This window comes from Capsella rubella, unplaced genomic scaffold, assembly GCF_000375325.1.
Source record: "Capsella rubella cultivar Monte Gargano unplaced genomic scaffold, Caprub1_0 scaffold_2, whole genome shotgun sequence".
Taxonomy (NCBI): domain Eukaryota; kingdom Viridiplantae; phylum Streptophyta; class Magnoliopsida; order Brassicales; family Brassicaceae; genus Capsella; species Capsella rubella.
The window spans coordinates 8,221,785-8,249,377 of NW_006238922.1; the positions used below are offsets into that span (position 1 = coordinate 8,221,785).

Genomic DNA, 27,593 nt, shown 5'->3' on the forward strand with positions numbered 1-27,593 from the left:
TTCCTGCCGTGGTTTGTTTTTACTTTTCCTTTACATTTTCATGAGCTAGTCAATATCTATTGTCAGGTCATCGGTACCTTCAATGTAACGTAGATTTTGCACAGGGTCATTGCACCGACTGCAACCTTGGCATCCCGTTTCAGTTTAAAAGAAAAATTTGATAGAAAACTATCGACTCCTTCATGCTCTTCCTCGCGGGTAAACAATCTATACGAGAGTAGACAACTCAATGTCGTGTGCGCTGACTGGTGTCTAGTCGTGTAGTCCCCACGCATCGCACATAGATGCTCTGTGTGTGGTGTCTTGTGATTGTACATATCATTTCACATGCAACCCTAGACATCCTGACTGTGTGAGTGTTATAGAGAGTGTGTGAGAGATAGAGAGAGAGAGATCGATAGATAGATACAGATATATAGATAGAGCCTGATCGAGAGCGAGCGCGATCGATGTAGATCTCTATGTGTATTCATCTCTCCCACCCCACCACCCTCCCCGGAGAGACACACACACTCACCCACATACCCACACACACGTTTGTTCTCTTATTTTTCTTTATGTGTAGGGTAGATAAGTGCGGAAGGGTGGGGGGGAGGGGGAAAGAAAAAAAACTTAAACACAGTGTGTGTTTGTTTGAGAGAGAGAGAGAGAGAGAGAGAGAGAGAGAGAGAGAGAGAGAGAGAGAGAGAGAGAGAGAGAGAGAAACAGTAATGGTTTTGAAGGACCAAGAAAAGATTGTGACTATTGAAAAATACAGAGAGACTTTTCTTTTTAACATTTGTCTTTATTAGTTGACGCTGAAAAAATGAAATTATTATAGAGAAATATTGTTCATTGTGTCTTGCTCATTAAATCCCTATCATATTATCTCCGAAACTACGCAAACATTTTTTTTATAAGTCATATTTTTAAAAACGTTTACAGATATTTTTGCAGTTTTTTTTTCGGAGTTTAAATAATAATTATAAAGTTTTGCATAAATTAGTTTGATTGTATTATTCCTACATGTTATATATATTGGTGTTGTTAAAAATTAGTAAAAAAACATTATTCTTATTGAAATTTGAAGTATAAAATTAATTATATATAAATTTTCTGGTAATATCAATTCAAACTCATCCCGTTATATAATCCGTTGAAAGCATATTACAATTCTTCCCGTCTTACAATCCATCCTGTCATATAATCATCGAAAATTTAAAAACTATGTTTAAAATTATGGCAAAGTCAATCAGAAACTTACCAGTTGGTTGATGGAGTGGATGGAGTGGAATGCATTTATTAAATTCATATGGAAATGTTTCGCCAAAGCTGCAGATTCCATGAGAGGATACACAATCTTGACACGCATTCTCATCAATCTTCAGCTTCACCTCAAATCCTTTTTGTAAAACCTGTTTCAAATTGGTCATATTCAACTCTTTCTCTTTTGTAACGAAACTCGTAGGAACGGTCACGTTGAAACTTTGAAGTCAGGTCTTATGATATTTAAGGTTTTCAGACGCTGAGTTTGAACCCATCTGAGGACATGTATGAGTGGAAAGGTTATGAGTGGAAGAGATGCAGAGGTAGGAAACGGGGAGGTGATTATAGGTTGGTAAAAGCTCGAAAATATCTGTAGGGAAGGATGTTTCAGAGGTCACAGAGGAGCAAAAAGAGCTTAAAAGCTTTGTTTTGGCAAGTTTAAGAGTGTTAGATTTTTGATCTAGTTGAAAAACAGAGTATTCTTCTTCTGAGATGAATAGAGAGGTGTTCTTGTTGATGTTGTTGTCGCAGTGAAGCTCGAGCAATGGATGACCGCAATCTTTGTGACGATTCCCTCCCCAAAAGGGAAAACCAGCGGTGATGTTACCGCACTGAAACAGAGTATCACACAATCCAAGTTCTTGTTTACTTGAAGCACAAGGAAGAGATTGGAAGAAAAACAATAGACAAGAAATGGGGTGATAGTTCATGATCAGTTTGTTCTTGTGTTGAGAGGAACCAAGATCAATAGAAAACAAGTAGAAACAGTAATGGTTCTGAAGGACTAAGAGAGGATAGTGTCGACTAGAAAATACAGAGAGACTAGGAGACTTTTTATAACATTTGTCTTTATTAGTTGACGCTGAAAAACGAAATAGTGATAGAGAAATATTTTTCATTGTGTGTTGTACATTAAATCCCCTTTCAAAAACAACTTTTTTGAACAAAAATATTTCTATATTTTGTTCAAAATATAGGAAAAATAGTGATAGAGAAATATTTCTATATTTTATTCAAAATATAGGAAAAATATTTCTCTATCACCAAATCTCCTAAAATATAGGAAAAAAGTAAAATTATTTGAAAAAAAAAAAAGTAAAATTACAAAATATTTGGTGAACAAAAAAGTTTAGTGTACTCTTTCTCTCTAGTTAATAAATAAAGGATAATGATATGGTTGGACTATAAGAATATAACAATGAAAATTGATTATAACATTACAAAAACACTCTAGTTATGTATATGGTATTAGTATATTACATTGACATAAAGGTATTTGTTGTCATCTTGATATGGTTCAAGGAGATTTCTTTCTTTATGCAACATTGATGGAACACAAGTCTGTGGAACCTGATATATCCTCTGAAAGGGTAGAAGATTCTTCAAAAGACATTGATGGAATTTGGAAAACAGGTCTAGGAGGGACATCAAGAGCATCAAGGTTTCCTTCCATCATCTCTACAACTCTATTCATCGCTGGGCGATCTGATGGAGAAGATTGTATACACCACAAACCCACCAATGTCATCTTCTTTGCTAGCTCCTCTTCTTCAATGCCTATTCCATCTTCGATAAGCCTTCCAATGTCTCCCTTCTCAAGATCTTTGTATATCCATTCAGGAAAATATATTGAGCTTGTGTTTGATGCAGAGGTTTGAGCAGCTTTTTCTTTGTTCCTTGCTCCTATCATCTCAAGAACCAACATACCATAGCTATACACATCTGACTTGTGGGAAACTCTACCGTACATTCTTGAAAATAACTCTGGTGCAATGTACCCTACTGTCCCTCTTGTGTCTAGCATTGACAATATGCTCTCTTTCTTCTCGCAAAGCTTAGCAAGACCAAAGTCTGAAACTTTGGGTACAAAGTTATCATCTAAGAGTACATTTTGAGGTTTTATGTCAAAATGTACAATTCTTGTTTTGCAGCCATGGTGCAAGTACTCTAAACCACGAGCAACTCCAAGCGCAATTCTAGAAAGTGTCGTCCAATCTATATCCATCGAGGTCTGGTCTGAGATGAACTTATCGAGAGACCCATTTTCGAGGAATTCATAAATAATTGCTCTCTTGGAACCTTCAGAGCAAAATCCTAGGAGAGTAACAATATTGACATGAGAAGTTTGACTCATGCTTGCAACTTCATTGATGAAGTCTCCACCATCATTATCCTTTGAGTCTTTCAAAACCTTCACTGCAACCATGCGGCCATCACCAAGGGTTCCTTTATAAACAGTTCCAAACCCGCCTTTCCCAACTTGTTCCGCGAATGACTTTGTAATTTTCTTCACTTGCACGTAACTATACTGCTTTAGTGGAATAAGTGCTTTGAGTTTTGGTTGTGGATTTAGTGTCTTGTGGTTCTCACGACCAAGATCATGCGATCTTTTTCTTCTTAGAACTAACAACGTTAAGACCAAGATCAGGAACAGAGTAACACCAACTGCTAAACCTAAAGTAAGAAAATAGAAAAACAAAATCATCAAGAAGATTAAAAAATAGTATTCATGATCAAATAAAGTATATTTGAAGAAGAGGAAAAGGTTAAGCACCTATCTTTACTCCAACTCCATAAGAGATTCCTACATCAATGGAACAGAACCAAAGATCATTTAAAACTCAATACACAAACATAACAAAACTAGCACTATGTAGGCAAGAAAAGTCTTACCCTTTTTCCTTGAACCGCAAGTACCCTTACGTGTTCCATCTAAACAATAGCAAATGAATCCATTAGAGCTCTGGTTAAATCCACAAGCACCACCAGAACCTCTGCACATCAGACATTCTTGGTTAAGTCCAAGCTCAAAACCGTTTTCAAGAGCCTTCTCTAGATTCTCTGCGCTGGGACTTGTCTGGAGTGTGTTGAGGGAAGGTCCAGATGCAGGAATACTAACGTTTCTTGCGCAAAATCTTTTAAAGTCGTTTAAAGATGAACTGATCCCTTGAAGTAGAGGAGAAGAGAGGTTCCTCGTCACATAGTAGTTTCTTTTGTGATCAGACTTATCACTAGGACAACCAAGCATACCACCAAAAGTATAAACTTCACGCGAAAAGTTGCACTCGTAATAAATCGTTAGCAGATCGGTGTTAGGACCAAACGGAAGAACGTTGTCCTCAAAGGACACATTTAAAGGAGCATGAGGACAAACATTGCTGATAAAATCCGACCGAGCTAGTCTTATCTTAGGAGTTATGTAATCCGCGTCTAAGATTCTGAACTTCACAGAGGAGAAGCTAACCTCTGCAAAACTTGTGTTGCAATCGAGCTTGAACTTCGGGTGGCCGCAGTCTTCTCTGCCAGGAATCCAGAAAGGGTACAAGAGACTCCTCTGATCGCCGCATTGAAACGGTTGACTGCAGTGTTTATAAAGATCATTAGCTGAGAAAACACATGATGGTATCATAAAGAGAAACCATATGATTCTAATGGATGGAAACAGACTGTTCATTGTATTGCAAGTAAACATTAAAAAAATGGTAACGTGAAAAAGAAGAAAGGAGATGAAGAGATTGGTGAGTGTGTTTTGTATATAAATGTAAGAGTTGGACTTTTAACTTATGTTTTGGTCTTTGTAACCAAATGTCATGTTATATTATTTTATTCGTTGAAACATTTGAGTCTTTGTGAAGAAGAAGATAGTGCAATAAGTGGGAAGAGAATGATTAATAAAATGTTAATGCCAATTCGCTGGAGATGGAATAATTTTTATTTCTTCTCGTTCCATATTCCAAAAGTGCAATAAGTGGAAGAGAGTAGTGGATCCACTATATAAAAATAAAATAAAAGTCATTAAGAAAATTAAATTAGTGAAGAGTTAAACGCTAATTAGGGGAGATGAAGAAGTAGTTAAACTAATCTCTTGTGAGTAAATCAGAAGAGATGGCACTACAAAAATTACACAAAACTATTTTTTTTCTACTAGAACATAACTTTTCTTACAACATACACATATAAGTGCATAACTCAAATTTCATTGAAAATAACTTACATATACTCTTGAAGACAGGAAAAAAAACCTAACAAACAAATCCCTTACTAATCAATCATATCACTACCAAGCTTTGTTTTCTTCATCCACTAAAAAAAAAGGTATCAAACTTATCGACCAAAGTAGACTTATAAGATTCGGAAACGTCAACACTGTGATTAGACCTTCTTTGCCCCAACAACGAGAAAGTAAACGGTCAAACAAAACTTGAGACCTTTTCATGTGTATGTTTGTTATCAAAGAGTACTAAAACATTCATAGACATATGTGTTCTGTTTTATCCTCTGTTTTGTTTTGGATTAGATGATCATTAGCTGTTGCTTTGAAGTTCAATAATGATACATCTTTAGTTACACCAAAGACGTTTTCTCATAAACTAAAAGCTTGTTGTGATTTACAGTTGTGGAGAAAAAATCATATCCTAGAGGAGATTGAATCCTCCTCTGATATCCAGGAAGAGTCGAGATGAGGCACTACAGAACATTGCAAAACAGGTCTAGGAGGAACTTCAAGAGCATCTAGGTCTCCTTCCATCATCTCTACAACTCTGTTCATTGATGGGCGATCTGATGGCCATGACTGAATACACCACAAACCCACCAACCTCATCTTCTTTTCTATCTCATCTTCTTCGCTCTTCATTCCATTATCGAGAACTCTTCCACTGTTTTCTTTCTCAAGATCCTTATATATCCATTCAGGAAAATACATAGAGCTGGTGCTAGATGAAGTGTCTTCATTTGGTGGCTTGTTCTTTGCTCCAATTATCTCAAGAACCAACATTCCATAGCTATACACATCTGACTTGTGCGAGACTCTACCGTACACTCTTGAAAACATTTCAGGTGCAATGTAACCTATCGTTCCTCTCGTGTCCATAAGTGACAGTATGCTTTCTTTCCTCTCGCAGAGCTTAGCAAGGCCAAAGTCTGAAACTTTTGGAGAAAGATTGTCATCTAAGAGTACATTTTGTGGTTTTATGTCGAAATGTACAATCCTTGTTCTGCAGCCATGGTGTAAGTACTCTAGACCACGAGCAACGCCTAGCGCGATACCATACACTTCACTCCAGTCCATGTTTGATGACTTCTTGCTTGAAATGAACTTATCAAGAGACCCATTTTCCATAAATTCGTAAATAATTGCTCTCTTGTAACCTTCAGAGCAGAATCCTAACAGGGTAACGATGTTAACATGAGAAGTTTGGCTCATGCTTGAAACTTCATTGATGAAGTCTTCACCATTATTACCCTTTAAGTCCTTCAAGATTTTCACTGCAACCATACGACCATCAGAAAGGGTTCCTCTATAGACAGTTCCAAATCCGCCTCTCCCGACCACTTCCTCAAATGAGTTTGTAATTCTCTTTACTTGTTCGTAGCTATACTGCTTTAGTGGTATAAGTGCTTTGAGTCTTGGTTGTGGAATACGTTCCTTGAGATCCTTTTGGCCAAGATCAGTTGAAGTTTTTCTCTTTCGGAAAATTTGGACAACCAATGTTAAGACAAGGAATGGAATCAGAGAAACACCTACAATTGTAGCTGAAACCACAAAAGTTTTTGGTTATATAGAAGATCAAAAATAGTATGCATAACGAAATTAAGGTTATTTGAAAGAATAGGAGAAGGTAAAACACTTAAACACCTGTTTTTGCTTGAGAAGAAAAGCCTGCAACAATGATATTTTCAGTTTCACTTAGTTGTGAAAGAAAATGATATGTAATGATATTGAAAGTGATGCTTAAGAAACTTACCACCGGTTGGTGGATGGATTGGTCGGCATTTAACGTCTAATGGAAAGGTTTCGGTGAAGCCACAATATTTATGAGAGGACGAACATTCGAGACACGAATTCTCATCGATCTTCCACTTCACTTCAAATCCATTTCTTACATCACTTACCAAATTTGTTATGTTCAGATTTTTCTCTGTTGTAACGAAGCTCGTGGGAATGTTCACGCCGAAACGGGCTTCGCAGCTAACAGGATGTTCAAGTCTGGTAGACACTGAGACCGAACCTATGGCAGGACATCCGTACCTTGCAAGGTTAGGAAGAACAGGGTAGCAACGGTAGAATGTGACGCTCTTGTAGGTTGGCAAAACGTCGAATATTTCTCGAGGCAAAGTCGTATTTGCAAACGGATATGAAGAGAGGCAAATGGACTGTAAGAAGTCTGTTCTTGCAATTCTAATAGTGTTATATGTATAATTTATACTGATCACTCGGTACAAAAGGTCTGAGATTTTTAAAGAGGTGGTGTTGTAATTGTCAAGGCAGCTAAGCTCTAGCAATGGGTGACCGCAAACTCGAGGACGAGTCCCTCCCCAGAAGGGGAAACCAGCGGTGATGTTCCCACACTGAAACTGAGATTCACACCACCCATTGTTTCGTTTGCTTGAAGCACAAGGAAGATGGTGAAACAAGAAAAAGAGGAAGAACAAAACCAGAAAAGAATTGAGGAGATTGTACATGTTTGGTTTGATCAATGAGGAATGTATCTTACGGTGAGAGGAAACAAAAAGAGAGAAAGAAAGATCAATTAGGTTTAGGAGCAAATAGTAACCTAATTAGTCAAAAGAAGGATATGATAGAGACAGAGAGATTTGGAATCTTTTTATACCACATGTCTTTTATTAGTTGACCATAAAAAACAGTATTTGTCAATTATTTTGATTTTAAGTATTGGCTTCAGTTGTATTGAGAGTGACTTGCCGATAAAGCTATACCATACTATCTCTTATCTCCTTATTCTATTTGTTCTAAAGCTGACAAAGTTTGTTTGGAAAAGTCAATTATTTGGTCTGGTCAAGAACTTAGGTTCACACTCTCAGTTATAGTTATGATTATTTGGTCTGTCAAGAACTTAGGTTCACACTTAGGTTCACACTCTCAATTATTTGGTCTGTCAAGAACTTAGGTTCCTGATTTAATACTTGAGTAATAAGCTTATAGTAACTGATAAACTTCATCTAAAAATTACTTCAAAAGATATAAGTTTTTACGTTTTACCATACTAGAAAGAGTCGAAAGTCATGTTCCATCCCAAATCCTTACTTGAGAAACGTTTTGAGAATCATGGCTCTGACTCTAGTGATGTGCACCGTCCAAATTCTTGTGACTCATGTCTCTGACTCCAAGGCCATAACCACAATAATAGATTATCATGTAAACTCGTGTACTTGGAATATTTGGAAATGATTTCCATTGCTAGACTTGCACCATCTTTAGATTCAATTTTGGTTTGACTTCTGATTGTAGTAGTCTAACCATATTTTACAAAAGTTATCATCTAACATTAAGAAAAAAAACTTATTAGAATAGTTGTAATCTAAGAACTTGCATAGAGAATGGCCAAATAAATTGTACTGAGGTCTAACCAATATTATGCTTTTTAATTGGTTGGGTAAAATAAAGGTTTTGATCTTATATTATTTGTAAAAGTCTTTTCCCCAAGAAACATGTATAATTGTGGTCACATGTAATGAGTCCATACATCTAAATTGTTGAATGTGCTATTGCATATTCTAAGTACTTTAATGAAATTTATTGGATTAAATTCTCACCTAGTTGGTCTACTTGACATTAAATTTTTAGAGTAAAAAAATAGTTTCCATATCCAATTATTGTCACATTTAATTAGTACATCTAATTAAGTTCACAATTATGAAGTCAGTTTACAGAATGTGGAAATTATTTGTTTATCGCATGGTTGCACTATTTACTTGTTTTTAAATATTCAAGGGATCACATATCCAAAACATTAATTTGTTGTTAGCTACGAGAAGTGTTTTGATCGTTGACAAAAGTAAAAAATATTTCAATAATACTCCACTTGAGATTTATGTTTTTATTTCCCCAAGTCTTTCATAGTCAACTAGTAAAGCAATTTGATTAGAAAAGCTCTTCGTCTTTATGTATATGTCACCTTAACTTGGCATGCTCTTCTCCTCTAAACACAAACCAAACCTAGAAGACATACTGTTAACAGTTCCCAAACAAACAATGTATTCCCTCACCACTTCTTGTCTGGTCTTGTTCTTCCTCTTCTTTTCATTCCACCCTCTTCCTTGTGTTGTAAGTAAAGAAGACCTTGGTTGGTGTAAGGCTCTGTTCCAATGTGGTAATCTCACTGCTGGTTTCCCCTTCTGGGGTGGGAATCGTCTCAAACCTTGTGGTCATCCGTTACTGGAGCTTCGCTGCCTCAAAGACGGCATCACCTCTCTAAGCATCTCAAACCATGAGTACAATGTCTTTCATATAGATCAAACACGTAATACTCTTAGACTTGCTAGAACAGATCTTTTAGGTTCTTTTTGTTCCGCTAAATTCAAAACCGCAACCTTGCCCCACGAGATCTTTAAGCTTTCCCCAACGTATAAGAGCCTCAATGTTTTATACAACTGTGATCCTAAGTTATCTTACCGCTCAAGTTATACATGTCCAGATCTAGGTCTTTTTTCAATGTCTCAAAGCCTTGATTACAAGTATTCCTGCCAAGACAGTTTCACAGTTAACGTTCCAACGAGTTTTGTTCCAGAGGAGAAAGAGTTAAATTTGACCAATTTAGAAAGTACTCTACGAGAAGGGTTTGAGATGAAGCTAGTGATCGATGAGATACCATGTCAAGAATGTTCATCCACTCAAGGAATCTGTGGTTTCAGCAGTACCACACAGGTTTGCTGCAACGTAACCTCACCATCTGGTGGTGTTAGTTGCCTTCCACACCCTCAACCTAGTGGTAAGTTCTTAGACTAATCCTTTGTCACCAGTTTCCTAAACATAAGAGGATGGTCTTTGTGATCCCATTTTTTGTTTCATTTTTCAGCTGATGAGCTTAAGCGACGCTGCAGCGAAAAGTTTAGCTGCGGAGATCAGCGCGATCTCTATTACCCTTTTTGGGTACCTGGCAGAGAATACTGTGGCCACCCTGACTTCAAACTCGACTGTAGAGGAGAATTAGCAGAACTTAACATCGCCTCAGTGAAGTTCAGAGTCTTAAATATGAGCAATGATTCTATTATCATAAGGCTAGCCAGATCAGATTATATCGGCGATCTTTGTCCTTCAAATCCACTAAATGAACCGCTTATCGAAAACGTCCTTCAGTTCAGTTCTGACACAGAGCTGCTGACATTATACTACGAATGCCAACTAAATTCATCGGTTAGTTCGGCTACTAGCTACACTGGAGAGTTTGGCTGTGATAGCGGAAAAAGTTATTATGTAACTAAAAACCTCTCATCACCTTTACTTGACAGGTTTAGAGGCGTTTTAAACAACTTTAGGGGAATGTGCAAAAGAAAAGTCAGTGTTCCTGCCTCTGGACCGGCTTTAAAAACACTTCAGGGAAATCCAAATACATATAATCTACAAAAGGCTCTTGAACAGGGTTTCGAGCTCGATAATTCGAATTGTTCCGTATGTGTTTTGTCCGGCGGTTCTTGTGGATATAATAGTCAGAACTCAAGTGTGTTTATCTGCTATTGTAAAGATGGACCGCAAGACTATCAATGCGATTTTGAATTAAATGGTAACATATCTTTTATCTATAGTTTAAAGTTTTTTAGTTGTCAAAGTTTTGTCTTCAATTCCAACTTATTTTGGTTTCTGGTTGTTTGCAGGTTTGTTTTTTCGGTTGTTACAGTATCCAATAGGTGCTTAACCTTCTTTGAAAGACTAATTTTATCATCTTTGAGTTAATGTTTGTTTGGTTTATATGCTGATAAATATTACTTGTTTATATTGTTCTACAGTGTTACAGATCATTGGTATTCTCATTGGTAAGTTTGGTGCCTAGAGATATTTCAAATTGCTTTGATCAAAAAGAGTTACTAATTAAAGATTTCCTCTGTTTTTTTTTCTTTTCTTATAGTTTTGTGTACAATAGTAGGTATAATTGCATGCTTGGTGTTATTGTGTCCTTGTTGCAAAGTCCAAATATTCCGGAAGAGAAAAACATCAGATGATCGGAGACAAGAGAAGCTAAAGGCCCTTATTCCACTAAAACATTATACTTATGCACAAGTGAAGAAAATTACAAAGTCATTTGCGGAAGTGGTTGGGAAAGGCGGATTTGGCATAGTTTATAAAGGAACCCTTTGTGATGGTCGTATGGTTGCGGTGAAAGTACTGAAAGAATCAAAGGGTAATAATAGTGAAGACTTCATCAATGAAGTTTCCAGCATGAGCCAAACATCTCATGTCAACATTGTTTCCTTGCTTGGTTTCTGTTCTGAAGGTTCAAAGAGAGCAATTATTTATGAATTTTTGGAGAATGGGTCGCTCGATAAGTTCATCTCGGAGAATATGTCAACGAAGTTGGATTTAACGACACTCTATGGGATCGCGCTAGGAGTAGCTCGTGGTCTAGAGTACTTGCATTATGGCTGCAAAACAAGGATTGTGCATTTCGACATTAAACCTCAAAATGTACTGTTGGATGATAATCTCTCGCCCAAAGTTTCTGATTTCGGACTTGCTAAATTGTGTGAGAAGAAGGAAAGCATCTTGTCAATGATGGAAACAAGAGGTACAATAGGATACATTGCACCAGAGATGGTCTCTCGAGTTTATGGAAGTGTTTCTCACAAGTCCGATGTTTATAGCTACGGAATGTTGGTCTTCGAAATGTTGGGTGCACGGAAGAAAGAAAGATATGGTCACACTTTTGCATCGGACGCTAGCTCAATGTACTTTCCAGAATGGATCTATAAGGATCTTGAGAAGGGAGACAATGAGGATCTTGAAAAGGGAAACATTGGAAAGTATATTGGGAATGGAATCAGCAGTGAAGAAGAGGAGCTAGCAAAAAAGATGACATTGGTGGGATTGTGGTGTATTCAGTCTTCTCCATCAAACCGTCCACCGATGAATAGAGTAGTAGAGATGATGGAAGGAAACTTGGGTGCTCTTGAAGTGCCACCAAGACCTGTTTTGCAGCAAATTCCTGTCGTACCTCTTGATCTTGAATCTTCTTGGATATCAGAAGAAACTTCAAGCATCTCTGAGATTGAAAATAATAACCTTCCAAGTTTGTGAAAAAAATACTGTTGTAAAGGTCATAATCTCTAGAGAACATATTCAATAAATATATGTCTGTAAATGTTATTTGCATAATAAATATAGAACCTGTATCAGAATATACAAGAACACAATTCACAGGTTGATACTTTATTCATAAGTTTAATAAAACTCTGAAAACAAAACAAATAACCTTTTCCGCTTTAACTAAGAATGAGTCTCGCAAATCTTTAGAGTAATTTTGCTCCTTTTGATCGACCTCGCATATATTACCTTACGGTTAACTGTTTCGAGTATTAAATACTCGACCAACCAGCACCTTATTACGAATACCCAGGCAAACAAAAACACCTGATAGTCAAAACCAATATAGAAAAAAACAGAGAGAATATTTGGTTAGTGACTTTGTAATATAAACCAAAAAGCAGCAAACTAAGTAATGAGAATCAAGATCAACATCTCTGGACAGCAAACTAACCTATGAGAATCAAGATCGACACAGCCCCTATAGAAACATTAAACATGTAAAAAACAATTGTTAGCATAGAACCAAAGTAAATCATTAAAGAACAATTAACTCAAAGAAGACAGTTTATGTACTTATGTACCTATTATCCAAGGAACAAATGATTCTGCATCAATCAAATGGCATCAAAGATAAAGTTAATACAGAACTTAAAAACCACAAATGTGAAACTGAAGATTGCTTTTTATTTTTTTGGTAAAGTGATCCAATGAAAGAAACCTTACTCCTCTTAGAACCGCATGTTAAGCTATAGGGGTCTTTACAATAGCAGAGAAACGTACTTGAGGTCTGATTATATCCACAAGTACCCTCAGAGTCTATGTACATTGCAAAACAAAGTCCAAATATATTAGAGAAAAAATTAGAACAAGAAGATAACTCTATATATGAAACATACCTTTAGGTGGATGACACTTAACTCCTGGTGTTAAGTATTCATTGAAGACATGACATCTTCCATGAGAGGATAAACATTCTTGACACACATTATCATTGATCGCCACTACCTTCACCTCAAATCCTTTTCTTAAAACACTTTCCAAATTCGTCACATTCAACTCTTTCTCTGTTGTAACAAAACTTGTAGGAACCTTCACGGTGAAACTGGAACGGCAGCTCTCAGGAGTTTTTACAGTGGTTTCAGACACTGAGATTGGACCAATCTTGGGACATGTATAGCTAGAAAGATCAGGAGGCAAAGAGGAGCATTGGTAGAATACGTTGACGCTCTTGTAAGTAGGTGAAAGCTCGAAAGTTTCGGGAGGTAAGGTTGTGTTTGTGAATACAGAGGAGCAAAAAGAACCTATAAGGTCTGGTTTGGTAAGTGTTAGAGTGTTGGATGTTTGATCTATATGGAGAACAGAGTACTTTTGGTTTGAGATGGAAAGAGTGGTGATGTTGTTTTTGTTGCAGTGAAGCTGAAGCAATGGATGACCACAATCTTTGTGACGGTTCCCTCCAGAGAAAGGGAAACCAGCAGTGATGTTACCACATTGGAACAGAGTCTCACACCAGCCAGTTCCCTGATTACTTGAATCACAAGGAAGAATGTGAAATGAGTAGAAGATTAAGAATATGACCAGACAAGAACTGGGAAGAAGTTGGTACATGATTTGCTTGGTTCATGAACAATGTGTCTTCTTAGTTTTTGTGTTGAGAGAAAGAGAGAGAGAGAGACAGAAGCAGTCCTCAGGACCATGTCAAGTGGGGTGAGAGTGACATGAGGACCATCCGAACATGTCAAGTGGGGTGTCACATGTCAAGTTGAAACTTCTTTCTTTTTTCATTATATTAAACTTTAGAAATTGTTTACCATAGCAAACTGTAAAAAGCTTTAGTTAATGAAATTGCGGGGAACACTAATAGTAGTACTAGTGCAAGAATCATGATGATACATGAAGTATGAAAAGTTGTCCCACGTAATTGATGGTTACGGAACACTAATATTAGGCACCGTAATGCTGATGAATCATGAATTCATGATGTGTCGTACGTGAAGTTGATGGGCCGTTATCAACCTCATTAAAAAAAAAATAGTTATAAAATACACCAATTAAATATCTTCCAGAAAAGAATATACAAATTTCTTTTTTCTTGAATACTAATACATCAATTAATAAACAGTTCATATCATGGCAAAAGAAAACTTGGTAAATCCAATATTGCCCTCATCTTTTGTGAATGTTTCATTGTCCTTAAGCATTTAAGAGTTCTTCATAGTCCTACCGAAAAAACCGAATTGAATGTGTTTAAGTTAAAGGAACCGAAACTAAATAAAAACCAAAAAAACAAAAATTCTAGAATATCCAAATACCTAATTTGAAACTGAACAAAAATATCCAACAATACTATAAAAACACCGAAATATCCAAACCGAAATACCACAAAATATCTAAACTTGTCGTTTAGAACCAAAACTCAAATATATCCGAAAATAATTTGGGTTTAGATCGGTTTTTCTTTCAAGATCTAAAACCAAAACAAAACCAAACCGAATCTAACCAAAATAATAATAATAAAAAAGCAAATGGATAATAATCTCAACATCTTAATGATCAGGACCGAAACGTTGATCCGAACGAGGACTGGTTCTTAGTTTGTTAACAATTTAAACGTTTGTTAAGAATTTATTCAAAAGGGGAAACTAAAGGAACCAATTTAGTTAGTTGTCGCCTTCTCGAGTGTCACCAATTTAGATAGTGATATATGAGACTCCTGACGTAGTAAAGAAGAAGACTTAACTAAACAAACTTAAGTTCTTTCAGATGTTATCTACTAGGTGAACAATAACAAATTGTAATTAATGACTACAAGTCAACAAGACATCCAAATAAAGCATTTAAATGAAAATAACATATGAGTAAACAAAGATGGCCAAATTTTGATTTGAGCATTTAAGGACTACAACCTAAAAAAATGACAACTTTTCCAAGAAATCATCATTAACTTTTCTCTTCGTTTTCCTTTGTTAATTCAGTTTGAATATCTTCAACAACAACATACAGTAAGAATGATTTAATGAATATTGTTGGGGAAACGATGAGATCCATAAAACTATACATGAAGCAAAAGTTGTTTAATTACCTTTGAAAGATTAATGAATTAAAATGGTGAATTTGGTGAACCTATCGTGCAATGAAAGTTTTTGAATTTTTTGACAGGTCTAATCTTATTATAATGTGCATGCATTTACTGTTAAAATTTTAGTAAAAATTTTCCTTCGTTAAGATTTGGTTTAGTAATTTATAAATGTTTCCTTATAAAGGTTGTAAAGTCTTATAACGTGAGTATCGATAAGTTTAGTCATGTAGAATTCTTTTTTTCCGTGCACATGGCTTGTATTTTCACTTATTTCGGGACTCTTGATACTAAGTAGTATTAAATGATTATGGTTATGATGATACTTATCATTATTGTTGTACGTGCATGTCTTCATTATTGGATCAAGACTTTTTTTATCCCGCCTCTTCTCTCACCTTGGAGGCTCCAAGTTTCACACTCTTTCTTTTAAATGATGGCAGATGGTACTGATGACTATCACAAATCTCCACTTCTTTGTAGTGCGCAATGCTAGGAGGACGAGATGATGATCCGGTCGGGACAATGAGCGGGAGAGTGAGTTTGGCCTCGACCAGCCACAGGAGTTTGGTGGGAGCTTCTAAAAGGTTTAAAGATGTGTTTGTGTCTCAGGCAGCGGACGAGGTGTTTGGGAAGAGCGAAAGGCAGGAGGAAGAGGACGTCGAGCTCCGTTGGGCCGCGATTGAGAGATTGCCGACCTTTGATCGGCTACGTAGAAGCATGTTGCCACAAACAAAGGTCAATGGTAAGATTGAGCTTGAGGATGTTGATATCTCAAGGCTCGAACCTAAGGAGAAGAAGCAACTTATAGATATGATTTTGAGTGTTGTTGAAGAAGACAATGAAAAGTTTCTACGTGGATTGAGAGAAAGAACAGACAGGTATAGTATATATATTACAAAAACAAAAATTTAGACAAACCCTTTATTTATAATATTTTAGCTGAAAATTTTGGATTTTATTTTTCGAAAACAGAGTTGGGATCCAAGTTCCAAAAATTGAAGTTAGGTATGAGAACATTTCAGTGGAAGGAGATGTGTGTAGTGCAAGTAGAGCACTTCCAACTCTACTCAATGTTACCTTGAATACAATAGAGGTTCAAATTTTTTAATTTATTTCTATTGGGTTGTGTTATTTTGTTAAAAAAAATAAGATCTAAGTTTCACAAATAAGATCTCTCAACTCCAAATTATATATATTCAAAATTTATGACACTTATAATGGGGTAATTTCGAAGCTCTTATTTAACATATAAACAATGATGAAGCTTTACTTAATTTTTGTTTTTTTGTTTTATGTATGTAGAGCATTCTAGGATTCTTCCACTTCCTTCCAACTAAAAAGAAGAAGATTCAGATACTTAAAGATATCAGTGGCATTATAAAACCATCAAGGTAACTAAAGAAAATGTGAATGTGTTGCGTTGCCATAGTATTTGAGTTTGAGATACTATATTGTTGAGCATGTCCAGGATGACCTTGTTACTTGGTCCACCAAGTTCAGGCAAAACAACTTTGTTACAAGCTTTGGCTGGGAAGCTCGATGATACCCTCCAGGTTTGTTATCTATCAGACGTTAATATAATAAACTCAAAGCTCTTAGTTGAGATTTTCTGACCCGGAAATGGCAAATAGATGTCGGGGAGGATAACTTATTGCGGTCATGAGTTTCACGAGTTTGTTCCTCAAAAGACGTGTGCTTACATTAGTCAACATGACCTTCACTTTGGAGAAATGACGGTGAGAGAGACACTGGATTTCTCGGGACGATGTCTAGGTGTTGGGATTAGGTACCAGTTGATGGCTGAGCTCTCACGGAGGGAAAGAGAAGAGGGAATTAAACCAGACCCTAAAATTGATGCGTTCATGAAATCTATTGCGATATCAGGGCAAGAAACTAGTTTGGTTACAGATTATGTACTTAAGGTAATTAAGTTACTTGTGTTTTCTCTAACAAAGTAAAAATAAAAATATTTTGAGCTTATCTATGGTTAATGTCAATTTGATAGATACTTGGTCTAAACATATGTGCTGACATACTTGTTGGAGACGTAATGAGACGAGGTGTTTCTGGTGGACAGCGAAAACGTCTAACAACAGGTAAAGTTTTGAGTATTACATGCATATGTTCACTTTGATATAACCATGTTTCATTACAGTAACAATGTAGACGTGTTCGTAAACTTGGATTGCTCTTAATCTTGATTGAGCAGGAGAGATGTTGGTAGGACCAGGAAAAGCTCTCTTCATGGATGAAATATCAACAGGTTTGGATAGTTCCACAACATTCCAAATTTGCAAGTACATGAGGCAACTAGTTCATATCTCGGATGTCACAATGATTATATCACTTCTACAACCTGCACCAGAGACTTTTGAGCTATTCGACGACATTATCTTACTCTCAGAGGGACGAATCGTCTACCAGGGCTCACGGGACAACGTTCTTGAGTTCTTTGAGTACATGGGTTTCCAATGTCCTGAAAGGAAAGGCGTTGCAGATTTCTTGCAAGAAGTAACATCTAAGAAGGACCAAGAACAGTATTGGGACAGGAAAGAACAACCTTACAGCTATGTGTCCGTAAGTGATTTCTCAAGCGGGTTTAACTCTTTTCACACCGGGCAAGAACTCACTTCAGAATTCAGGGTTCCTTATGACAAAGCTAAAACCCATTCTGCTGCACTAGTCACACAAAAGTATGGTATATCAAACTGGGAACTCTTCAAAGCATGCTTTGATAGAGAATGGCTACTTATGAGACGCAACTCCTTTGTGTATGTGTTTAAGACCGTCCAGATAACCATCATGTCTTTGATTACCATGACGGTCTATCTCAGGACAGAAATGCATGTCGGCACGGTGCAAGATGGTCAAAAGTTTTATGGTGCTCTTTTTTTCAGCTTGGTCAATGTAATGTTTAATGGACTAGGTGAACTAGCATTCACTGTAATGAGGCTCCCAGTGTTTTACAAGCAGAGAGACTTATTGTTCTATCCTCCATGGGCTTTCGCCTTACCCGTATGGCTTCTGAAGATTCCGTTATCTATAATCGAATCAGGAATATGGATCGGTCTTACATATTATACAATCGGTTTTGCTCCTTCTGCTGTAAGGTACATTAGCTTTTTCTTCTAGTCCTCAGGAAGATACTAAGAAAATTTCTTCATATGCTTATATTTTCAGTTACTTGAACTAACCAAAAATTGTATACCATTAGGTTTTTCCGGCAGTTGTTGGCATACTTCTGCGTGAATCAGATGGCTCTTTCTTTGTTTAGATTGATTGGAGCCATTGGAAGAACTGAAGTAATCTCTAACTCAATAGGGACCTTCACATTGCTAACTGTATTTACTCTTGGAGGCTTCATTATTGCTAAAGGTAAGCAAATGATCCTCAAACATCATATAAACATCATCCCATTTTGTAGTGTCTCTTAGATATCATTTTCAACTATCTCTATGATATTTTTAAAGTATAAAAACATATTTTACATTTTTCGATTCACAGATGATATGCAACCGTGGATGACTTGGGCTTATTATTTGTCCCCTATGATGTATGGACAAACTGCTATTGTTATGAATGAATTTCTCGATGAGCGATGGAGCAGTGTAAGATTTCACCAAGTGTTTTTCTTGTTCACTACTCTGTTACCAATAGTGATGAAAATATGTTCTGTTACATGATGCAGCCTAACTATGATACCACCATCAACGCGAAAACAGTTGGAGAAGTCTTACTTAAGAGCCGAGGCTTCTTCACGGAGCCATATTGGTTTTGGATCAGTATTGTGGCGCTTCTTGGATTTTCTCTGTTGTTCAATATCTGTTACATACTAGCCTTGATGTATTTGAATCGTAAGTGCTCTTACTTCTAAGTTTCAAGTTATTTTAGACTATTAAAGAGAATCATTATTTAGTTGACATGGTCTTGAAACAATATATATATCTTCAGCTATTGGTAACTCCAAAGCTACAGTTGTGGAAGAAGGTAAAGAAAAACAGAAAGGAACAGAAGGTTATCTTTGACAACTCTAATCTTTATACAGCTATCTTTTCTTACTCGAATATTATGTCGGTTTCGCACTAGATTATGTTTCTTGTTTTTCTGACTAGATGCTTAGAAGTTGCAGGTTCTGTTGTGGAACTCAATATTTCTTTAAGTAATGGTACAAAAAGAGGATTGGTTTTACCTTTCCAACCACTTTCTCTTGCATTCAACAATGTGAACTACTATGTGGATATGCCTGCAGTAAGCAACATCATCTCATACTATTTAGACGTCACCAGTTACGTTAGTCTTAAATTTCATAAGCTCTTCCCTTCAAAATATTGCAGGAAATGAAGGCTCAAGGAATTAAAAGCGATCGCCTTCAATTACTAAGAGACGTTGGTGGAGCTTTCAGACCAGGCATATTGACAGCATTGGTCGGTGTTAGTGGTGCAGGTAAGACAACGTTAATGGATGTCTTAGCTGGTAGGAAAACAGGTGGCTACACCGAAGGGAGTATTAGCATCTCTGGTTACCTTAAGAAGCAAGAAACATTTGCTCGAGTCAGTGGTTACTGTGAACAAAATGATATCCATTCTCCACATGTTACTGTTTATGAATCTCTCATCTATTCAGCTTGGCTTCGTCTTTCAGTTGATATAGATGCCAAAACACGAGAGGTAATATTATGAAAAATCATAATCGCACGCAAGACTTTATAAACAAGTAAACTCATTTGCTTAATTTATGTGATTGATAGATGTTTGTTGAAGAAGTGATGGATTTGGTTGAGCTCAAACCCCTTAGAAACTCTATAGTTGGCCTTCCTGGAGTAGATGGTCTTTCAACAGAACAGAGGAAAAGGCTTACTATTGCAGTTGAATTGGTAGCTAACCCATCAATAATCTTCATGGATGAACCAACTTCTGGTCTTGATGCAAGAGCTGCTGCTATTGTCATGCGCACTGTTAGGAATACCGTAGATACCGGAAGAACTGTTGTTTGTACAATTCACCAGCCTAGCATCGACATTTTCGAATCCTTCGATGAGGTTTGCCTCGAAAAAATCCTTTTTTGGTCAAAGAAACAGAACAAATTTTTTTTTTTTTTTTAAATCATCCTTGGTTAATGCAGCTTCTGTTGATGAAACGAGGAGGCCAAGTTATATATGCTGGAAGCCTAGGGCATCACTCTCAGAAACTAATTGAATACTTTGAGGTGAATCATCTTTTTAAAATATCTTGGCCATAGATATATATCATGGAACTAACTGTATCAAGAACTCTACTTGCAGGCTGTTGAAGGTGTTCCAAAGATCAAAGACGGATACAATCCTGCGACGTGGATGCTTGACGTTACTACTCCTTCAATGGAGTCACAAATGAGCTTGGACTTTGCTCAAATATTCACCAACTCCTCTCTTTATCAGTATGCTTACGAAAATTGCTACTAATAAAGCAGAGAATTACACTGTCTTTTTTAATCTGAACACTTATGTTTAACACAGGAGAAATCAAGAACTCATCAAAGAGCTAAGTACACCACCACCTGGATCAAAGGATCTTTACTTCCGAACAAAGTATGCGCAACCGTTTTTTACTCAAACTAAAGCTTGCTTCTGGAAGCAGTACTGGTCATACTGGAGACATCCTCAGTACAATGCCATCAGGTTTCTCATGACAGTAATAATTGGTGTCATGTTTGGTCTAATTTTCTGGCAAATGGGAACAAAAATGTAAGACATTTTTTCCCTTCCTCTTATACATTACTAAACCATCATTGTATTGAAACGTGACGGATTCATCTTAAACCAAAACAGAGAGAACGAACAAGATGTGAATAATTTCTTTGGAGCCATGTATGCTGCTGTTTTGTTTCTTGGTGCCACCAACGCTGCCACAGTTCAACCCGCAATCGCCATCGAGCGAACAGTTTTCTACCGCGAAAAAGCAGCTGGAATGTACTCTGCCATTCCCTATGCAATTTCTCAGGTTAAAAGCATTCTAATATAATTTTCTTAAATATAGTTTGACAACAATCAGAACTCAAACCTAAATGAATTTAAAACATGGTGCAGGTAGCAGTGGAAATCATGTATAACACGATACAAACGGGAGTTTACACGCTAATCCTGTACTCAATGATAGGATGCAACTGGACTGTGACCAAATTCTTGTGGTTCTACTACTACATGTTAACAAGCTTCATCTACTTTACACTATATGGTATGATGCTTATGGCCTTGACACCTAACTATTATATAGCCGGAATTTGCTTGTCTTTCTTCCTGAGTCTCTGGAATCTCTTCTCCGGTTTCCTCATCCCTAGACCGGTATGTTAAGCTACTTACATTTGATACTATCAACAAAAGTGTTTAAGAGCTTAAATTTTAAGTTTTTTTTTTGTTTGGATTGAAATATAGCAAATACCAATATGGTGGAGATGGTACTACTGGGCAACACCTGTGGCTTGGACATTGTATGGAATCATCACATCTCAAGTAGGAGACAAGGACTCAATGGTGCACATCACTGGAATCGGAGACATAGGTCTGAAAACGTTGCTGAAAGAAGGATTTGGGTTTGAATACGATTTCTTACCAGTTGTAGCTGTTGTCCACATTGCTTGGATCTTGCTCTTTCTTTTTGTCTTTGCCTATGGTATCAAGTTCCTCAACTTCCAAAGAAGGTGAAGAAACCTTGATAGAATATATATTTGGAAATCTTTATATAAAGGATAGTGCTGAAAGTTAATAAATGCATGTAAAATTTCTGTGAATTTTGCCCTCTAATTATTCTTTTGTCAGTTCGTTAGTAATTTAAAACAGCCTAAATTTTGCATATTATAATTTATTACTTTGATATGTTGTATATGTGGTTTTTCATGCTTTAATAGTTTATTACAACGAGGTTTCTTTATTTACGCAACAATCATGGATCATACATTGGTGTAAAACGAAATACCCTCTGAGATGACTAATGGTTCTTGAAGAGGCTCTATAAGAATTTACAAAACTGGCCTAGGAAAAGCCAATTATAGTTAAATACTTAATTTGATCAGTTCCTTACCACTATCATCGAATATTTAGGTTGAACAAGAACAAACATAAAAGTTTAGTTAATGACGTAGACGAATACACGCCTCTGTTTCCATCTTAATACTACTCCACATGACATAATATTTTGTTTTGCTGCAACAATTTCAAGAAAGTGATCATATCAATTTTGAAATCTGTTTATTCGAGGTTAATGAATTACAATCATTATTTACATTCACTTGTAGGTTTATTGCTCTAACTTTTAAAAGTGCTAGATATAAATTCACTTAATAATTTTTTTCTAACATAGTACAATAAATATTGTAGATGTAATGAGATTTTTTTAGTATAGATGTTGATTTAAAATTATAATCTATAGAGTTAAAACCAAATATATGGCAAAGAAAGAAAAATTCTTTGAGCTTCATCCATTACTAGGTAAAAGAGCCAAGGTCGTTGTTTTGGATCATACTTCTGCGTACACCGAGATTTCCTCTGAAAGTGTAGACGAATCTTGAAGAGGTACTCCCGGTAAATGCAAAACAGGCTTAGGAGGGACTTCAATAGCATCTAAGCTTCCTTCCATCATCTCCACAACTCTGTTCATCGATGGTCTATTTGATGGAGACGACTGAATACACCACAAGGCTACCAAGATCATCTTCTTTGTTATTTCTTCTTCTTCTTTGGTTAGTTCATCCCCAAGAAGCTTACATTGCTTCCCATTCTCAAGATCTTTATAGATCCAGTCCGGGAAGTAAATCGAGCTTGTATTAGAAGCATCCTTTTCGACTCGATCTTTATCTGTTGCACCGATCATTCCAAGAACCAACATACCATAGCTATATACATCAGACTTGTGAGACACACTTCCATAAGCTCGAGAGATCATCTCAGGTGCAATGTACCCTATTGTCCCTCTTGTATCTAGCAGTGACATGATGCTCTCTTTCTTCTCGCATAGCTTAGCAAGGCCAAAGTCAGAAACTTTTGGGCAAAGATTGTAAGGAATATTTCCTTCCCCTATTATGTGGTCTTGTAGTTATCCGTTTTCTATGGAATAATGTTATTCTTTAATATATTTGGTAACTAATTAAATAGATAATGATGGAGTTTTTCCTAATCAATCTCTACTTTGATGGACGGTTGAGATTAAATCTTAAGGAAACCCTAAAGAGGAACTAGGTCCTCTCTCCGCCTATAAATATATGCCTTTAGTCCATCATAAAGGCATCCCAAAAAGAAATCACAAACACAACACATAAAGTAAGTTTATAGGCAAGGAGAGAGAAACCTAATAACCTAACTAAGAGATCAAGACTTCAGGAAACCGTTCATCAAGAATCTCAGTTACAATGAATGGAGGTACTCCGCTAACCCTCCTTTACAGTTTTATCATGTGATTAATCATGTTGCTTAAAAGATCTTAGGGTTCATGTAAATTGCACTTACATGTGGTATCAGAGCATGGTTATAAGCATATGATTAATTCATTAAGTATGATAAAATTAGAGACCTGCATATATAAATCTATGTTTGATTTTTCTGTGCAAATTTCGGGTTTTTTTTTTTCTTAAAGTATGTGAAAAAAAAATCCGGGCGTGCATAATTCGGGTCTTTGGAATTAGGTTTCTTAAAAATAAAACCTTAGTTTATGATTAAATTCGTGCGTGCAAAATTCGTGTGTTTCTGAATTATGTTTTATCAGAGAAACAGATATGTGCAAAATTCGTACATCATATTAAATCGTTCTGTGCATAATTGGTACAAACTTATTCTGTGATAATTCGTACATAATCGTTTTGTGCATAATTCGTACAAATTTTATTCTGTGATAATTTTTACATAATCGCTTTCGTGCATAATTCGTGCAAAATTTTATAAGTGATAATGTGTACATAATCGTTCTGTTCATAATCTGGGCAAATTAATTTTGTGATAATTCGTGCACAAACAATCTGTGCATAATTCGTACAGAAATCTGATTTCAATAAAAGTGCATAATTAGGTTTGGATTTCACCACAGTGACCTTTCCTTATAAAGTTTTGCATAATGAAATCATGAAATCATTATTTAGATATATCTTTGTGATAATAAGTTACCCACATTAGATATAAAAGAATTATGAGTATGTATATGTGTAGATTAAGGATATCCACAGATAACTTAGTCTAATTAAGTTAATACATTACTCAATTTGTTGAATAGCATGGTTATGGTGGTTACCCACAGGAACATCATAATTTACTTCATGTTTATTATATAATTGAAACTTATATGTTGATTATGTTTTGAAGCCTAATCAAAAAACTAATTGTATCTCTGAAAATTTTACAGCATCTTTTCCTGATAACTTGTCATCCATGGTCTCTGGTGTTCCAACCCTCAATGGAACCAACTTCTCAGAATGGAAAGAGAAAGTTGAGTTCACATTAGGAGTACTAGATTTGGACTTGGCACTTCGTGAAGAGGAGCCAGGTCCACTTACTGACACTAGTAGTGAGGCAGAAAAGATTCTCCATAAGGCTTGGGAGAGATCGAACAGACTGAGCATTATGTTCTTTAGGATGACAGTTGCTAGTAACATCAAATCTTCCCTTCCACCTAGTGAAAAGGCTAAGGCTTATCTTGATACACTAGCTGAACGGTTTAAGACTGCAGACAAATCCCTTGCTGGGAAACTTATGGCAGATCTTACAACTATGAAGCATGATGGCACAAGGTCTATGCATGATCATTGCATGGATATGATTAACCTTGCGGCTAAGCTTAAGGGTTTAGGAATGAGTGTGGATGATTCATTTCTTGTCCAGTTTATCCTAAACTCTTTACCTCCTCAGTATGGACCATTCCAAATTCATTACAACGCCATAACTCAAAAGTGGACGTCTAATGAATTGGCTAATAAGTTGGTGCAAGAGGAGTCTAGACTTGACCGTGAAGGTATAAAAGTTGCCCATTATGCCCATGGAGCTGTACCTAATGCTGGGAAAAGGCATCAAGTGAGCCATAAAAGAGCACAACCCAGAATGAATGATTCTAATCAAGGTAACGAGAAGAAAAAGGCAAGGAAAGATGATAGATGCAACTTCTGCAAGAAGTCTGGCCACTTTCAGAAAGATTGCCCTAAAAGAAAAGAGTGGTTTGAAAAGAAAGGTAATCCTATGGGTTTCGTAAGCTTTTTCGAATCTAATCTTACTCATGTTTCTTCTAAAACGTGGTGGATTGATAGTGGTGCTAATGTACATGTAACCAATTCCTTGCAGGGATTCCTTACAACCCAGACCATAAATCCAAGTGAAAACTACTTGTTTATGGGGAATCGAGACAAAGCGCCAGTTGAAGCTATTGGCACTTATCGTCTCATTTTGGATAGTGGATTTTGTTTGGATTTATTTCAGACTCTTTATGTTCCATCTATTTCCCGTAATTTAGTTTCATTAAGCAAACTTGATTTGGCTGGTTTTAGTTCAACTCAAAGAGATGGTTGTTTCAATTTATTTATGAAATCTAATCGAATTGGTTTTGGAAAATTAGTTGATGGTCTTTATATGTTAATATTGGCTGATCAATCTTCCGAAACACATCTCACCCTGCATGGTAATCATGAACTTAAAAGAAAAACATGTGCGAAAGATTCATATTTCTTGTGGCATAAAAGGTTGGGACATATTTCCAGCGAAAGAATAAAAAGGTTGGTAAAAGATGGAGTCATTCCAAATCTTGATTTTACCAACAATAAAGAGTGTGTAGATTGCATTAAGGGTAAGCAAACTAAACACACAAAGAAAGGTGCCACAAGAAGTACACAGCTTCTTGAAATCATACATACAGATATTTGTGGACCTTTTGACGTTCCATCTTTTGGAGGTGAAAAGTATTTCATTACCTTTATTGATGATTATTCACGTTATTGTTATCTCTATCTATTGCATGAAAAGTCTCAGTCTGTGGATGCTGTACAAGTGTTCATTACTGAAGTAGAGAGACAATTAGATAGAAAAGTGAAAATTATAAGGTCAGATAGAGGTGGTGAATTTTATGGCAGGTATGATGAAACAGGACAACATCCTGGACCTTTTGCCAAACTTCTCCAAAAATTAGGAATTGTTGCTCAATACACAACGCCTGGTTCTCCATGGCAGAATGGTGTAGCTGAAAGGCGTAACCGTACATATATGGGAATGGTTAGATCCATGATGAGTCATGCTAACTTACCTATATCCTTGTGGATGGATGCATTACGCACTGCAGTCTATATCTTGAATAGAGTTCCTAGCAAAGCAGTTCCGAAAACTCCTTTTGAACTGTGGAAAGGCTGGAAACCTAGTCTGAAACACCTCCAAGTTTGGGGATGTCCAGCTGAAGCAAGAATATATAACCCACATGAAAAGAAACTGGATTTCAGAACGATCAGTGGTCACTTTATTGGTTATCCTGAGAAATCCAAAGGATATAGGATTTATTGTCCAACCCATAGTACAAGAATAGTGGAAACCGGTAATGCTAGATTCTATGAGAATGGCGAAATTAGTGGGAGTGATAAAGTTCAAGATGTGGTCATTCAGGAAATTCGGGTGCATATTCCTTTACCCTTAGTTCCGAAAGTTGTTGGAAATCCTCCCATTGTTGAACCGTTAAACAATGAGGAAAATCCAGTGAATGATCATACACTCCATGAAGAAAACGTCGCTAATAATGATAATCAAGTACAAGAGGAACCAGCATTAAGAAGATCTACTCGTCCGAGGAGATCTGCTATTTCTAATGACTATGTACTTTATCAAGTAGAATCTGGAGAAGTGAATATTAAAGATCCGGTTTCTTATTCACAAGCCATTAAGGATATTAATTCTGATAAGTGGGTTGATGCCATGAAGGATGAAATGAACTCTATGGCTAATAATGAAGTTTTAGATGTTGTTCCATTGCCTGAAGGACACAAACCAGTTGGGTGTAAGTGGATCTTTAAGACCAAACTCGACTGTAATGGCAATATTGAACGATATAAAGCTAGACTTGTAGCCAAAGGGTTTAATCAAAAAGAAGGTATCGACTATAATGAGACTTTTTCTCCTGTGTCAAGGAAAGATTCTCTCAGAATTATCATGGCATTAGTAGCTCAGTATGATCTCGAACTACATCAAATGGATGTGAAAACTGCCTTTCTTAATGGTGACTTAGAAGAAGAAGTCTATATGCG

At 36.4% G+C, this 27,593-nt stretch overlaps 8 protein-coding genes across 18 annotated transcripts in view; 3 read left to right on the top strand and 5 right to left on the bottom strand.

Moving 5' to 3' along the window:
• LOC17895597 (LEAF RUST 10 DISEASE-RESISTANCE LOCUS RECEPTOR-LIKE PROTEIN KINASE-like 2.5) overlaps positions 1-1,955 on the bottom strand; it is a 6,188-nt gene extending 4,233 nt beyond the window's left edge. For both annotated transcript variants that reach the window (XM_023787308.1, XM_023787307.1), the window contains exon 1: positions 1,764-1,955. In XM_023787308.1, coding sequence (XP_023643076.1) covers positions 1,764-1,955 — 192 coding nt within the window. The remainder of the gene's footprint in view (positions 1-1,763) is intronic.
• A 605-nt stretch (positions 1,956-2,560) lies between these two features.
• LOC17894670 (LEAF RUST 10 DISEASE-RESISTANCE LOCUS RECEPTOR-LIKE PROTEIN KINASE-like 2.5) lies at positions 2,561-4,699 on the bottom strand. Its single transcript, XM_023788515.1, has 2 exons — positions 3,874-4,699; positions 2,561-3,699 (listed from the first exon to the last, which is right to left on the bottom strand). Exons 1-2 carry the CDS (start codon positions 4,697-4,699, stop codon positions 2,561-2,563), a joined length of 1,965 nt encoding a protein of 654 aa, XP_023644283.1.
• Positions 4,700-5,526: 827 nt separating this feature from the next.
• LOC17894790 (LEAF RUST 10 DISEASE-RESISTANCE LOCUS RECEPTOR-LIKE PROTEIN KINASE-like 2.4) lies at positions 5,527-7,723 on the bottom strand. 2 transcript variants are annotated; one of them, XM_006300825.2, is made up of 3 exons: positions 6,993-7,723; positions 6,884-6,907; positions 5,527-6,780 (listed from the first exon to the last, which is right to left on the bottom strand). In XM_006300825.2, the coding sequence occupies exons 1-3, from the start codon at positions 7,708-7,710 to the stop codon at positions 5,654-5,656; spliced, it is 1,869 nt and encodes a 622-aa protein (XP_006300887.1). In that variant the 5' UTR covers positions 7,711-7,723; the 3' UTR covers positions 5,527-5,653. The 2 variants fall into 2 exon arrangements, with proteins under 2 accessions (XP_006300887.1, XP_023643079.1); XM_023787311.1 differs by lacking the exon at positions 6,884-6,907.
• Positions 7,724-9,241: 1,518 nt separating this feature from the next.
• LOC17894092 (LEAF RUST 10 DISEASE-RESISTANCE LOCUS RECEPTOR-LIKE PROTEIN KINASE-like 2.7) lies at positions 9,242-12,295 on the top strand. 8 transcript variants are annotated; one of them, XM_023787303.1, is made up of 5 exons: positions 9,242-9,977; positions 10,065-10,706; positions 10,993-11,019; positions 11,112-11,384; positions 11,478-12,295. In XM_023787303.1, the coding sequence occupies exons 1-5, from the start codon at positions 9,242-9,244 to the stop codon at positions 12,275-12,277; spliced, it is 2,478 nt and encodes an 825-aa protein (XP_023643071.1). In that variant the 3' UTR covers positions 12,278-12,295. The 8 variants fall into 8 exon arrangements, with proteins under 8 accessions (XP_023643071.1, XP_023643067.1, XP_006301490.2 ...); XM_023787299.1 differs by having other exon boundaries at positions 10,065-10,790; positions 11,112-12,295; XM_006301428.2 differs by having other exon boundaries at positions 10,065-10,769; positions 11,112-12,295.
• A 36-nt stretch (positions 12,296-12,331) lies between these two features.
• Positions 12,332-13,929, bottom strand: LOC17895747 (LEAF RUST 10 DISEASE-RESISTANCE LOCUS RECEPTOR-LIKE PROTEIN KINASE-like 2.8). Of its 2 annotated transcripts, none has more exons than XM_023787312.1 (5): positions 13,183-13,929; positions 13,010-13,102; positions 12,868-12,891; positions 12,738-12,764; positions 12,332-12,610 (listed from the first exon to the last, which is right to left on the bottom strand). In XM_023787312.1, the coding sequence occupies exons 1-5, from the start codon at positions 13,892-13,894 to the stop codon at positions 12,540-12,542; spliced, it is 927 nt and encodes a 308-aa protein (XP_023643080.1). In that variant the 5' UTR covers positions 13,895-13,929; the 3' UTR covers positions 12,332-12,539. The 2 variants fall into 2 exon arrangements, with proteins under 2 accessions (XP_023643080.1, XP_023643081.1); XM_023787313.1 differs by having other exon boundaries at positions 12,541-12,610; positions 13,005-13,102.
• A 1,845-nt stretch (positions 13,930-15,774) lies between these two features.
• LOC17894467 (ABC transporter G family member 39) lies at positions 15,775-22,175 on the top strand. Its single transcript, XM_006300586.2, has 20 exons — positions 15,775-16,243; positions 16,338-16,458; positions 16,668-16,756; positions 16,834-16,918; positions 16,997-17,287; positions 17,371-17,461; positions 17,575-18,475; positions 18,580-18,740; positions 18,870-18,973; positions 19,054-19,219; positions 19,317-19,379; positions 19,495-19,613; positions 19,700-20,032; positions 20,113-20,403; positions 20,487-20,570; positions 20,647-20,780; positions 20,860-21,087; positions 21,172-21,343; positions 21,430-21,684; positions 21,775-22,175. The coding sequence occupies exons 1-20, from the start codon at positions 15,852-15,854 to the stop codon at positions 22,042-22,044; spliced, it is 4,350 nt and encodes a 1,449-aa protein (XP_006300648.1). The 5' UTR covers positions 15,775-15,851; the 3' UTR covers positions 22,045-22,175.
• A 680-nt stretch (positions 22,176-22,855) lies between these two features.
• LOC17896357 (LEAF RUST 10 DISEASE-RESISTANCE LOCUS RECEPTOR-LIKE PROTEIN KINASE-like 2.3) overlaps positions 22,856-27,593 on the bottom strand; it is an 8,437-nt gene continuing 3,699 nt past the window's right edge. The window contains exon 4 of the mRNA XM_023788516.1: positions 22,856-23,376. Within this exon, the coding sequence (XP_023644284.1) occupies positions 22,856-23,376 (521 nt within the window). The remainder of the gene's footprint in view (positions 23,377-27,593) is intronic.
• Positions 23,427-25,923, top strand: LOC111831872. Its single transcript, XM_023787314.1, has 3 exons — positions 23,427-23,754; positions 24,728-25,546; positions 25,657-25,923. The coding sequence occupies exons 1-3, from the start codon at positions 23,745-23,747 to the stop codon at positions 25,689-25,691; spliced, it is 864 nt and encodes a 287-aa protein (XP_023643082.1). The 5' UTR covers positions 23,427-23,744; the 3' UTR covers positions 25,692-25,923.

What these genes read in the sequence shown, in the direction of transcription:
- LOC17894670 (XM_023788515.1), bottom strand. Translation starts at nt 4,699, where the DNA reads ATGAACAGTCTGTTTCCATCCATTAGAATCATATGGTTTCTCTTTATG. An exon ending in GCTAGTTTTGTTATGTTTGT is followed by an intron (nt 3,700 to 3,873) that starts GTATTGAGTTTT and finishes TTCTTACTTTAG; the next exon opens with GTTTAGCAGTTGGTGTTACT.
- LOC17894790 (XM_006300825.2), bottom strand. Translation starts at nt 7,710, where the DNA reads ATGTACAATCTCCTCAATTCTTTTCTGGTTTTGTTCTTCCTCTTTTTC. An exon ending in AATCCATCCACCAACCGGTG is followed by an intron (nt 6,908 to 6,992) that starts GTAAGTTTCTTA and finishes TCATTGTTGCAG; the next exon opens with GCTTTTCTTCTCAAGCAAAA. An exon ending in TTCTTCTCAAGCAAAAACAG is followed by an intron (nt 6,781 to 6,883) that starts GTGTTTAAGTGT and finishes TTGTGGTTTCAG; the next exon opens with CTACAATTGTAGGTGTTTCT.
- LOC17894092 (XM_023787299.1), top strand. Translation starts at nt 9,242, where the DNA reads ATGTATTCCCTCACCACTTCTTGTCTGGTCTTGTTCTTCCTCTTCTTT. An exon ending in TAACATATCTTTTATCTATA is followed by an intron (nt 10,791 to 10,992) that starts GTTTAAAGTTTT and finishes ATTGTTCTACAG; the next exon opens with TGTTACAGATCATTGGTATT. An exon ending in GATCATTGGTATTCTCATTG is followed by an intron (nt 11,020 to 11,111) that starts GTAAGTTTGGTG and finishes CTTTTCTTATAG; the next exon opens with TTTTGTGTACAATAGTAGGT.
- LOC17895747 (XM_023787312.1), bottom strand. Translation starts at nt 13,894, where the DNA reads ATGTACCAACTTCTTCCCAGTTCTTGTCTGGTCATATTCTTAATCTTC. An exon ending in TAAGTGTCATCCACCTAAAG is followed by an intron (nt 13,103 to 13,182) that starts GTATGTTTCATA and finishes CAATGTACATAG; the next exon opens with ACTCTGAGGGTACTTGTGGA. An exon ending in AACATGCGGTTCTAAGAGGA is followed by an intron (nt 12,892 to 13,009) that starts GTAAGGTTTCTT and finishes TGATTGATGCAG; the next exon opens with AATCATTTGTTCCTTGGATA.
- LOC17894467 (XM_006300586.2), top strand. Translation starts at nt 15,852, where the DNA reads ATGCTAGGAGGACGAGATGATGATCCGGTCGGGACAATGAGCGGGAGA. An exon ending in TTTGCTCCTTCTGCTGTAAG is followed by an intron (nt 18,476 to 18,579) that starts GTACATTAGCTT and finishes GTATACCATTAG; the next exon opens with GTTTTTCCGGCAGTTGTTGG. An exon ending in AACTAATTGAATACTTTGAG is followed by an intron (nt 20,571 to 20,646) that starts GTGAATCATCTT and finishes CTCTACTTGCAG; the next exon opens with GCTGTTGAAGGTGTTCCAAA.
- LOC111831872 (XM_023787314.1), top strand. An exon ending in AGAGTGGTTTGAAAAGAAAG is followed by an intron (nt 25,547 to 25,656) that starts GTAATCCTATGG and finishes AATTCCTTGCAG; the next exon opens with GGATTCCTTACAACCCAGAC.